This window comes from Berghia stephanieae, chromosome 13 (genome assembly GCF_034508935.2).
Source record: "Berghia stephanieae isolate SIO BIC M18660-M18661 chromosome 13, UCSD_Bste_1.3, whole genome shotgun sequence".
In the NCBI taxonomy this organism is placed as follows: Eukaryota; Metazoa; Mollusca; class Gastropoda; order Nudibranchia; family Aeolidiidae; genus Berghia; species Berghia stephanieae.
In genome coordinates, this window is record NC_088372.1 from 8667802 (window position 1) to 8678741 (window position 10940).

The following is a 10940-nucleotide window of genomic DNA, read 5'->3' on the forward strand; positions in this document are numbered from 1 at the left end:
CTGGTCTGTTGTGGTATAGATAGTATGCGCTTGGCTAAGAAACTCACAACATTGCCATCCGGAAGTATAGCGGACCAACACACAAAACTGTTTATAACCTTGACCTTTTATAGTCTGGTTAATACAGTTTAGTGAGATTTACTCATCGTCTCTACATCACACCTTTTTGAGATGATGGGCACGTCTGGTATAGACAGAATGCGCTTGGCTAAGAAACTCACAACATTTCCATCCGGACATATATCGGACCAACATACAAAACTGTTTATAACCTTGAACTTTTCTAGTCTGGATAATGCAGTTTGTGAGAATTACTCATAAACGCGGATGGCAAAAAAAAATTAAATACAATAACAAAGACCCGACAGACATCAACTTAATTCTTATCTATACACGAATAAAACAAATTTTGATATTTTTGTCAGAAAAATCTTACACTGAATATCAAACAGAATTGAAGGCCAACAAAGGACTGTCCGAGCCTCAGCAAAGTTGGGTTTTCTCCTGACGATTTTGAGTATTTTCTATACAAATGATAATACAGTATCTTATTTTTCCTTTCCCCTAGCGCCCCCTCGTTTGACAATCACGTATTTGATGGACGCCATTACGACCTGGGCAAACTCGGCAGCTGTCAACAGACTGGCGCCAAGAAATATTCCAAGGTAGCCTCCGATGGTGGCGACCATTTTCAAAGGCGTGAGTTCCGGTACGTGTTTGATCGTCTCGATATTGCTCGATTTGGCTTGCAAGACGAGATGGACGTAGTTTGGGTCCCCGTAACTCTTGGACTCCGGACTGAAGTTAGGATCGTATATTATGGATGACGTGCTTGTGGCGTCGATTTGCGTGTCGTTGCAAGCGTCAGGACAAATATGGTCATATTCCCAAAAAGCGCTATTAATGACGAACACAAAGCAAAACAGCCACTCATAGGTCGTGCATTCCTTAACGTTAAATATTCCCACAAAATCGAAACCAACACATCCACACCGCTCAGCTGACAGCTTTTCTGAATTTTCAAGCAGACAGTTGTCCCTGTTGTAAATTGGAAATCTCAAAAGAGGATTTACAAACCCGTCATCGTCCATGTCAATGCAGCCTGACTTTGAAAACGATTCATAAGGAAGAGGCAGGAACCTGTAATCAATCTGTGAAAACAGAATATACGTTGAAAGCCCGGGTGTTATCAACAGCGGCGCCATGTTGGCCATAGTCGTCCCCTTTTTGTGCAAATACAAAGCCACTCCTTGATTGAAAGCCTTTTCACTCAAGTGTTGTCGCTGTAGATTAATATGAATTCGAAAAACGAAGTCGGGGGTAATTTTTTTTATACTTTTGAATTCGTCTCTAAAATCATTGAATGTGAAACAAATCCTGTTTTTCAAATTGCGCTTAGTCCACATGTCCGATCCTTGTAGCTGAGTAAACCTCCCGTCAGTCAGAGACGAGTCCGTTATCACGGAGTCTGTAGAAAAGCCGTATTCGTCTTGCAAATCCGAGAACGTGTCGTTAAAAAGGGGCGTGTCTTGATCATCAGGACTCACGTTTGCCCACGCCCCACCCAGGAAGAAACTTTCGGACACTCCAGATTCCTTGATTTTGGTGAAGTTGTAAAAATTGAACGGACAAATGGTGATCGTCGGCATGTCAATGGTTGGCTCGCGGCGTATGCTCCACAAGCTCGTGAACGGGTATTCCCGATAATATAAAAATAATTCAACGAGAACGAAACAAAAACTACCGAGCATTCCTAGAAGTAAAACACACCACGCGATGCGACCGAAGACGTGCACGTCTTTTTGCTGGATGTAAACCAAGCCGTGCAGGGTGGTGCTGGATGCGAAATTCTTCCATATTGACACGATGCCGTTCTCGTCACGTCTGGGGTCGTTTTCTTTGGTGGACGTCACGTTCTGGGGCCGGTCGTTGACAGCCGGTCGTATCCTCTGGGCAGTGGTGTCCGTGTCAGCGTCCGTTGTAGAATTGAATTCAAATGGATACGGCTCACTCGATATTGTGGGATAGTCTTTTAAAAAGTTGTTGAAAATGGCCGCTCTATCGCTCAAGTCTCTCTGCTGAATTGAATTCATGTCTCTTTCCGGTTCCGGTCTTTTATCTGAAAAATACAAACAAATTATGTAAATTAATAAAAAGAAAAAGAAGTTGAGCTTTTATATATTTGAGCAATATCCAGTAAAGGTGCTCAAAGTGCTTTACAATGGGTCTCTGACAAACTGCAAAACGTAACATGTAGGACGAGATATGACGCCAGTTAGGGTATATTACATTTTTTCCCGACAGAGACAACGCTGATAACGCCCAGGTACTCATTTTACACCTGAGTTCGGTGAGAGAATGTGAGTAGAGAGGTGCGAAGTCTTCAATCACGTGCTAGGTTTGAGAGCTTTAGCCAAAATGATGAGGGTCGTTTTAAATCGATCGATAATTGAAGGACGAGTTTTCTGGCCAAATTTTTAAATACGTGTTTTTTCCAGACTCCAACCGTTAAAGGGTTAATCGTTTAAGAAAAAACAACAAACGAAATGGGGCCAAGAATGATTCGCCATTTCTCATGGGGCCCTATAATGGCAGTAGTCCAGCACCCCGATGTCCAGAGGGAGACGATTACGGTAAACTGGCTGAATAAGATCCGAGAGAGAGGCAATGGGGATACCTCTCTGAAGCGCTTTATGGACAGCGCCCTCGTTTCGAGCCGAAATAAGTCCCGGCAACCTTGTACGCAGCTTCCCTGACTTCGGACGGAGATGCAAAATATACGAGATGGACGTCGGTTTGGACGAATTCAATCCCTCGAGGGGGGCGGGGACATACAGTCCTCGAAACTAGGGGTGAAGTTGTCAGGCTTCTCCACCAGTAAGAGGAGACACTGGGTGGTAGCGAATCGGCTTCGGTCGACAACCTGCCTCGCGGCAAAATCGCTTCATCGGTGGGGACTTTCCACCTGTCCAACATGTACCCAATGTGGGATGGAACCCGAAACCGCAGAGCATCTATCTAGTTGAACGGTGTGTTGTGTTGTGACGAAGCTTCCGGGCGGTTTTGCGACGATGCACGAGTGCGGGAAGGCATTTGCTGATTGGGTCGATCGTCATAACATAATAGTGTGAGCACCATTAGCAGCTGGTGCCATTTATCAGGGTAATGTAAATGTTGCTGCTCGAAGCTCAAAGAAGTAAATAACAATGTGGAATTGAATGTAAGCTTCAATTTAATTACGAAAACAGATAGAAAGGACGTTTCGGGTTTCCCCTTTATCAACAAACATGATGACTGAAACACTACATATGAACGAGTTGTTAACAACACCACTACCACATTATCTCATTCACCTGTAGTGTTTCATTCATCCTGTTTGTTAATAAAGGGGAAACCCGAAACGTCCATTTTATCTGTTTTCGTAATGAAATTGAAGCTTACATTCGATTTCACATTGTTATTTATGCCATTATCGGAAATGCCAAGATGAAGGAACCATTAGCACAGAATTACCACATAATGACGAAATACAAAGGCCGTTAAAAGTTTTCGTATTATTTAACGACGTAGATCTACGTAGGCTACGGCTAAGTGTTGAGATGCGTTTGAAGAAGAAACAATAGAAAATGTTTCTTATTTCTCCTGGTTTTTTTGTTGTTTTTTTTTAGTTGTTGTTGCTTTGTTTCTTTCTTACCTTTGATGTTTTTGTTTTTGTTTTGTTTTGTTTTTTGTTTTGTTGTTTTTTTTGTGTTTTTTTTTTTGTGGTTTTCTTTTTGTTTGTTTTTTGTTTTTGTTTTGTATATTGTTGTTGTTGTTGTTGTTGGCCGCTTAAACTATACTCCACATCGTTTCACTGCTTTAAACCACTCAAGGAACGAACTGCTGTTTTAGGCATCTTCAGTTATTGATTGAACGAACTGCTCCTTTCAGTTAAAAAAGAAAGAAAAAACCACTATGAAAATAAATACAAACCAAACCAAACCAATACAAAAACCAGCAACAAACCCTGGCTTATCGAACTTCAGTTGTGATCTCACAAAATCAAAACAGCATCGAGGACAACGCGAGACTACAAATTACGTCACACAAATCTCATTTGTCGTAGCTTTTCAAAGGGGTGAAAGAAACGAAAGTAGAATTAATGTGACCGGCGCTCTCTAAACGGTATTATTATTATTATTATTATTATTATTATTATTATTATTATTATTATTATTGTTATTATTATTATTATTATTATTATTATTATTATTATTATTATTATTATTATTATTGTTATTATTATTATTATTATTATTATTATTATTATTATTATTATTATTATTATTATTATTATTATTATTATTATTATTATTATTATTATTTATATTATTATTATTATTATTATTATTATTATTATTATTATTATTATTATTATTATTATTATTATTATTATTATTATTATTATTATTATTATTATTATTATTATATTATTATTATTATTATTATTATTATTATTATTATCATTATTATTATTATTATTATTATTATTATTATTATTATTATTATTATATATTATTATTATTATTATTATTATTATTATTATTATTATTATTATTATTATTATTATTATTATTATTATTATTATTATTATTATTATTATTATTATTATTATTATTATTATTATTATTATTATTATTATTATTATTATTATTATTATTATTATTATTATTATTATTATTATTATTATTATTATTATTATTATTATGTGCGGCTAGGTGGTCTTGTCATATGACACTCGCTTTCGGATCGGAAGGTCCTAGGGTGGTTCGAGAGCCGTTCTGAGCGGTGCATGTAGTTGAGAGTCGTTGGAAAAGGCTCTTTACTCACATTATCGCATTGTACTCAGGTGTAAAATGAGTACTTAGCCGTTGAAAGTGTGTTATATGTTGGGAAAAAAATTATAATATCGCCTTTTCTCGTTCTACATGTTATGTGTTGCTGTTGGTCAGGGGCGCTTTGTAAAGCGCTTTTAGCACGTTTAGTGAACATTGCCCTATATAAAAGCTCAGGTTATTAATATGTCGGGCACTATGTGACATTGTGTGGTCCGTCACTTCAAAATGGTATTAGATATAACGGATTAAAACTTGAGGTTTTATAGATAGTGTGCGCTTGGCTGAGAAACTCACAACATTGCCACCCGGAAGTATAACGGACCAACACACAAAACTATGTGTAACCTTGACCGTTTATAGTCTGGTTGATACCGTTTAGTGAAAATTACTCATAAATATTTTTTTTTAAGTCCTAAGAGACGTATAGGCCAATGGAGCCGGAGTTTATCCCGGTTTCTTATGCGTGAATTGGACAATAGCCATTGCTTGCTACCCTTGTAATAGGACGCTTGTCTATCGCAAAGCACTTTCCGCCAGGTCTACGAGACCCAGCTATTCATTCACTGCTGGGTAGAAAGGGGGGGTCAGAAAATATAATCTCGACTGCCAACGATTGCCTATGACAACGTTAAACTGGGCGGCCCATAATTGCGTTCGGATGTCAGACCTGCATATGTTTGAACGTCGATTCCGTGGGTTACCAGTCATGTAGCGAGTCTATTGAGAGTCTATAGAATTATTTGTCTTTAACTAGAGCGTGTATATAGCGCAATATCCACTACATGTGCTCAAAGCGCTTTACAAAGGGTCCCTGACCAACAGCAACGGATAACATGTAGGACGAGACATGACGCCTGTTTGATGATATTACAATTATTTTTCGGATAGAGACAACGCTGTTAACGCTGGTCAGGTACTCATTTTACATTTGAGTACGGTGAGAGAATGTGAGTAAAAAGAGCCTTTTCCAAAAGACTCAACTTTGAACCGCTCAGAGCTGGTCTCGAACCCAAGACCTTCCGATCCGAAGGCGAGAGTCACACCACTAGACAACATACCCCTTGGATAGGATGCTAGTTTATCGCAAAATACTTTCCGCCAGATATGAGAGACCTAGCTACCCATTCACTGCTGGGAGACAGGGGATTAGAAAAAAATGTTTACGGCTATGTGGTCCTGTGGTATGACACTCGCTTTCAGATCGGAAGGTCCTTGGTTCGAGCCTCGCTCGGCGCATAGTTGTGTACTTGGAAAATACTCGTTACTCACATTCTCTCACCGTACTCAGGTGAAAAATGAGTACCCGGCCGTTAACAACGTTGTCTCTGTCGGAAAAAAATTGTTACATCGCCTAACAGGCGTCATGTCTCGTCTACATGTTAACTGTTGCTGTTGGTTAGGCGGGACCCCATTGTAAAGCGCTTTGAGCAAGTTTAGTGGATATTGCTCTATATAAAAGGTCAAGTTTTTTTGGGTTTTTTTGTGTGTTTTTATATAACCGCACACATACGTCCATTAATTTTTTGTATTTTGTTCTGGTCTTATGATAATACAAGTGAGATGAAAATGTTTTTTTTTTTGTTTGTTTTTTTTTTTTAGCTTTTATATAGCGCCATATCCACTAAACATGCTCAAAGCGCTTTACAAGGGGTCCCTGGTCAACAGCAACATTTAACATGTAGGACAGGACATAACGCCTGTTAGGCGATATTACAATTTTACGGATAAAGACAACGCTGTTAACGGCCAGGTACTCATTTTACACCTGAGTACGGTGAGAGAATGTGAGTAAAGAGCCTTTTCCAAGGACTCAACTATGCCCCGAGCGCGAGGCTCGAACCCAGGACCTTCCGGTCCGAAAGCGAGTGTCATACCACTAGACCACATAGCCGCACATGGAGTACGGTTTCATATTTTTAAAAATGTTTTGTCAAGATCGAATACATAGAATTGATTTCTCGAACGGCTCAATGGGTTGTAAATGGTCTGGACACAATACAGACCGGGGCCATTGTTGAATCAGTTCCATTAGGCCAGATACGGGTATCATGCTTTGTCGATTGGCTTGAAAGCAAATTGACACAGTCAATGCTTGTGTGACTCGAGCATTATGGGTAAAAACACATTACGTTGGAAAACATCATTATCATCCATTCATCCATCCATTCACAGCACCGTGGCTCAGTGGTATGGTCTTTGCTTCGTACCCGAAAGGTACCGAGTTCTTATACTCGCAGAGATATTATGCTTTGTCGGTTGGCTTGAAAGCATTGCTTGTGTGACTTTGGTGGCATTATGGGTAAAAACACATTACGTTGGAAAACATCATTATCATCCATCCACAGCAGCGTGGCTCAGTTGTGTGGTCTTTGCTTCCTACTCGACAGGTACCGAGTTCGTATTATGCTTTGTCGTTTGACTTGAAAGCAAATTGACACAGTCAATGCTTGTGTGACTCTGGTGGAATTATGGGTAAAAACACATTACGTTGGAAAACATCATTATCATCCATCCATCCATCCATCCACAACAGCGTGGCTCAGTGGTACGGTCTTTGCTTCGTACCCGAAAGGTACCGAGTTCTAATACTCGCAGAGACATTATGCTTTGTCGATTGGCTTGAAAGCAAATTGACACAGTCAATGCTTGTGTGACTCTGGTGGCATTATGGGTAAAATACATTACGTTGGAAAACATCATTATCATCCATCCACAGCAGCGTGGCTCAGTGGTACGGTCTTTGCTTCGTACCCGAAAGGCACCGAGTTCATTAGAACACTCGCTGGTGTTGTGTGGCCTTGAGCAAGTCACCTCGTCCTAGTTCAGTTCGCGGCGCTACACCGCGGATGACGCCCGGGTTATTCCAGTCTTCCCTTGGAATAGACGCTAATGACAAATTTCCCCTAGAAGGTCAATAAAGGGAATTTTATTTTATTTATTTTCTTCTATTTTATAAATAGAGCCTAAAGACATAATATTTACCCTGTGGGATGAATAAAGGGATTTTAAAATTATTTATTTAACAAATTGTGACGGGAAAAGACAGACATAATTTAATTTGGGACCCGTCAGGCAAAAAAATGAGCTTGAAATATCCACTAAACGTGCTCAAAGCGGTTTACTAGTTGCTCCATAGTCAACAGCAACACGTAACATGTAGGAATAGGCATGACGCGCCTGCTAGGCGATATTATCACAATTTTTTTTTTCTGAGAGACAACACTGTTAACGGCCAAGTACTCATTTTACACCTGAGTACGGTTAAAAAATGTGAGTAAATAGCCTTTTCCAAGGATTCAACTATGCACCGCTCGGGACCCGAACCCAGGACGTCCGGTCCGATGGTGAGCGTCATACCACCAGACAAGATAGCCGCACTTTTCAGACCGGTTTTATAAATTACTGGAACAATTTCCAATGCCCTTCCATTGACCCCACCCTTATAGAAGGAACGAAATAGGATTCAACAGTCATGACGTCACTTCCCTCGTAATGACGCATGGTAACTTAGTAACTGCTTCTTAGTAACTATCGGGACAATGGCGGACACCGTTATGAAATACTTCTCCAACGAGCATAAAAGTTTATCCGAGGAGCAAAACATTATAAATATGATCATGTTTTGACTTTTATACATTCTGATCACATGACATAATATGAAAAGTTCTAGCCAGCATGAAGAATAAAAAGTACCGATTGTCTTTGTTTAGAACCAGACTGCTCGCCGTTGCTGGGCGACGTGACATCAGACTACTGAATCCAATTACTTTCTATCCTTTGGACAGGATGGTAGTCTATCACAATATGACACTATAGCTGTGGACTTGACAAGTGACAAGAATAGGCAGCCATGTGTCCCTGGGCACGACACTCGAATTCGGATCGGAAGGTCCTGGGTTTGAGTCCCGCTCTGAGTCGCGCATAATTCAGTCTTTGGAATAGGCTCATTACTCACATTCTCCCTTCGTATTCAGGTGTAAAATGAGTACCTGGTCATTAACAGCAGTGTCTTTGTCAAAAAAAAAAAGAAATCCTATCGCCTAATAAGCGTCATGTCATGTCTCGTCCTATAGGTTAAGTGATGCTGTTGGCTTGGAACCCGTTGTAAAGGCCTTTGATAATGTTTAGTGGATATCTATCATCCTCATCATCATTGCCTTTTTCACCCTGGGTCAGGGTATAGGCCACAGACAAACAGTTTCCATCCTTCTCTATCCTGACCTAACGTTCCTGGTCTTACCGCTTCTCTGTATATCAGTTTCTTTAATTCTTCTCCATGTTCCTTGTGACCTTCCCCTTGATATCGGGACAAAGCAGAGTCCTTTCGGCTTTGTCTATTGTCCTTCATAAATTCTGTGGATATTGCGCTATATAAAATTCTATAGTTTATATAAAATGGTCTATAAGAACCTCTTATGTCAGGTTATGTAAACGATAAAACCAGTTTTGTCACCTCGTTCGGGAATGATGACGAACTGGCCCAGGGGGGAGGGGGGGGGGGGGGGGGAGATAACCAAGTGCATAAAAAAAACGTGAGCTTCTATAAAGGGCAATACCCACTAAACGTGCTCAAAGCGCTTTACAAGGGGTCCCTGACCAAGAGCAATACGTAGGCTAATACATAAAATATAGAACGAGACACGTCGCCTGTTAGGAGATATTACAAATTTTCCGACAGGGACAGCGCTGTTAACGGCCATGTAGTACTCATTTTACACCCTGAGTAGGTTGAGAGAATGTGAGTAAAGAGCCTTTTTCAATGACTCAACTATGCGCCGAGTGAGGCGCGAACCCAAGATCTTCTGATCCGAAAACAAGTGTCATACCACAAGACCACATAGCCGCATAAGGCATTGTATCAATACTCCAACGTTGTTTTGGGTCCCATCATTTGTTGGTTTTCATAAACAAGAAACTTTTCCTTTGTTGTTCTTTTGCGGCTGGCGCTGAGGTTACCGACGTTTTATTTTATTTTTCTCTCGAAATCGTCATTTAACTTTCTCCTTACCAGCCGTTTTCAGGATTTTCCCCAAAACTTCACACAATTTTTCGGACAAAGACAACGCTGTTAACGGTCAGGTACTCATTTTACACCTGAGTATGGTGAGAGAATGTGAGTAAAGAGCCTTTTCCAAGGACTCAACTATGCGCCGAGCGAGGCTCGAACCCAGGACCTTCCGATCCGAAAGCGAGTGTCATACCACAAGACCACATAGCCGAACATTAGGTTTTCTTTTGGGATCACCCAAAATGAAACCCTGAAAGTAATGTATTCGAGTGATGAAGTAATCTTTTCAAAAAATATATATATATTTTTTTTTAATGAAAGAAAAAGTAATTTTAAAAAAGAGCATTCACAAATCGCAATAATATATCCACGAAAATTACTCATAGCGCTTCACTAAGGGTGCATTTATTTGCAGGTCTGATAACCTAATTCCTTATGGGCTCATTGCTGTAATAGAAATCTCAAAAAAAAAAAAAAAAATTAATGACGCAAATTATTGTCCAACAATGTTAAACTAGGCCCATGAGTGGGTTCGGATGTCAGACCTGCATTCTGCATATGTATACGTCGGTTCCTCGCCAACATCATCACTAGGTATAGGTAATAAAATATCTTCGTTTTCATGTTAATCCTTTCTCTGTAACGAGAAGCGAGAATCCCTTGTGTGAGAGTGAGAGGACGCAGAAAAGTTGTCGAGGTATTCGTACGTATCAATGGGGTACGTATCAATGGGGTAAACGTTCTCTTAGGCTACTTGAGAGACCGTAGACACTTCCAATCTAACCTTACTTACGGAGTTTCCCGGAAATTAAAATTGTAGTCGTTGCCTCCCCAGTATTTGTTGGTATCGAACAAGGGCTTAAACTCAAGCTTTACCGCTGGAAGTCAGCGTGATTGCCTTTGTCGTTAAATAAATTTTGAGTTATCTAATGGACATCATGTATTTCCTACCAAAATGTTATGACGAATCAATCAAAATTCCTGTTCATTCTGAAGGAATCGAAAAAATGAATAGCAAAAAGATCGAAAGCAAGGAATTTCGATTTCAATACTTC

At 39.8% G+C, this 10940-nt stretch overlaps 1 protein-coding gene across 1 annotated transcript; it reads right to left on the reverse strand.

Moving 5' to 3' along the window:
• Nucleotides 1–548: 548 nt before the first annotated feature.
• Nucleotides 549–5585, reverse strand: LOC144959003 (acid-sensing ion channel 1-like). Its single transcript, XM_078891321.1, has 2 exons — nt 5489–5585; nt 549–2119 (listed from the first exon to the last, which is right to left on the reverse strand). The coding sequence occupies exons 1-2, from the start codon at nt 5583–5585 to the stop codon at nt 549–551; spliced, it is 1668 nt and encodes a 555-aa protein (XP_078747447.1).
• Nucleotides 5586–10940: the final 5355 nt, after the last annotated feature.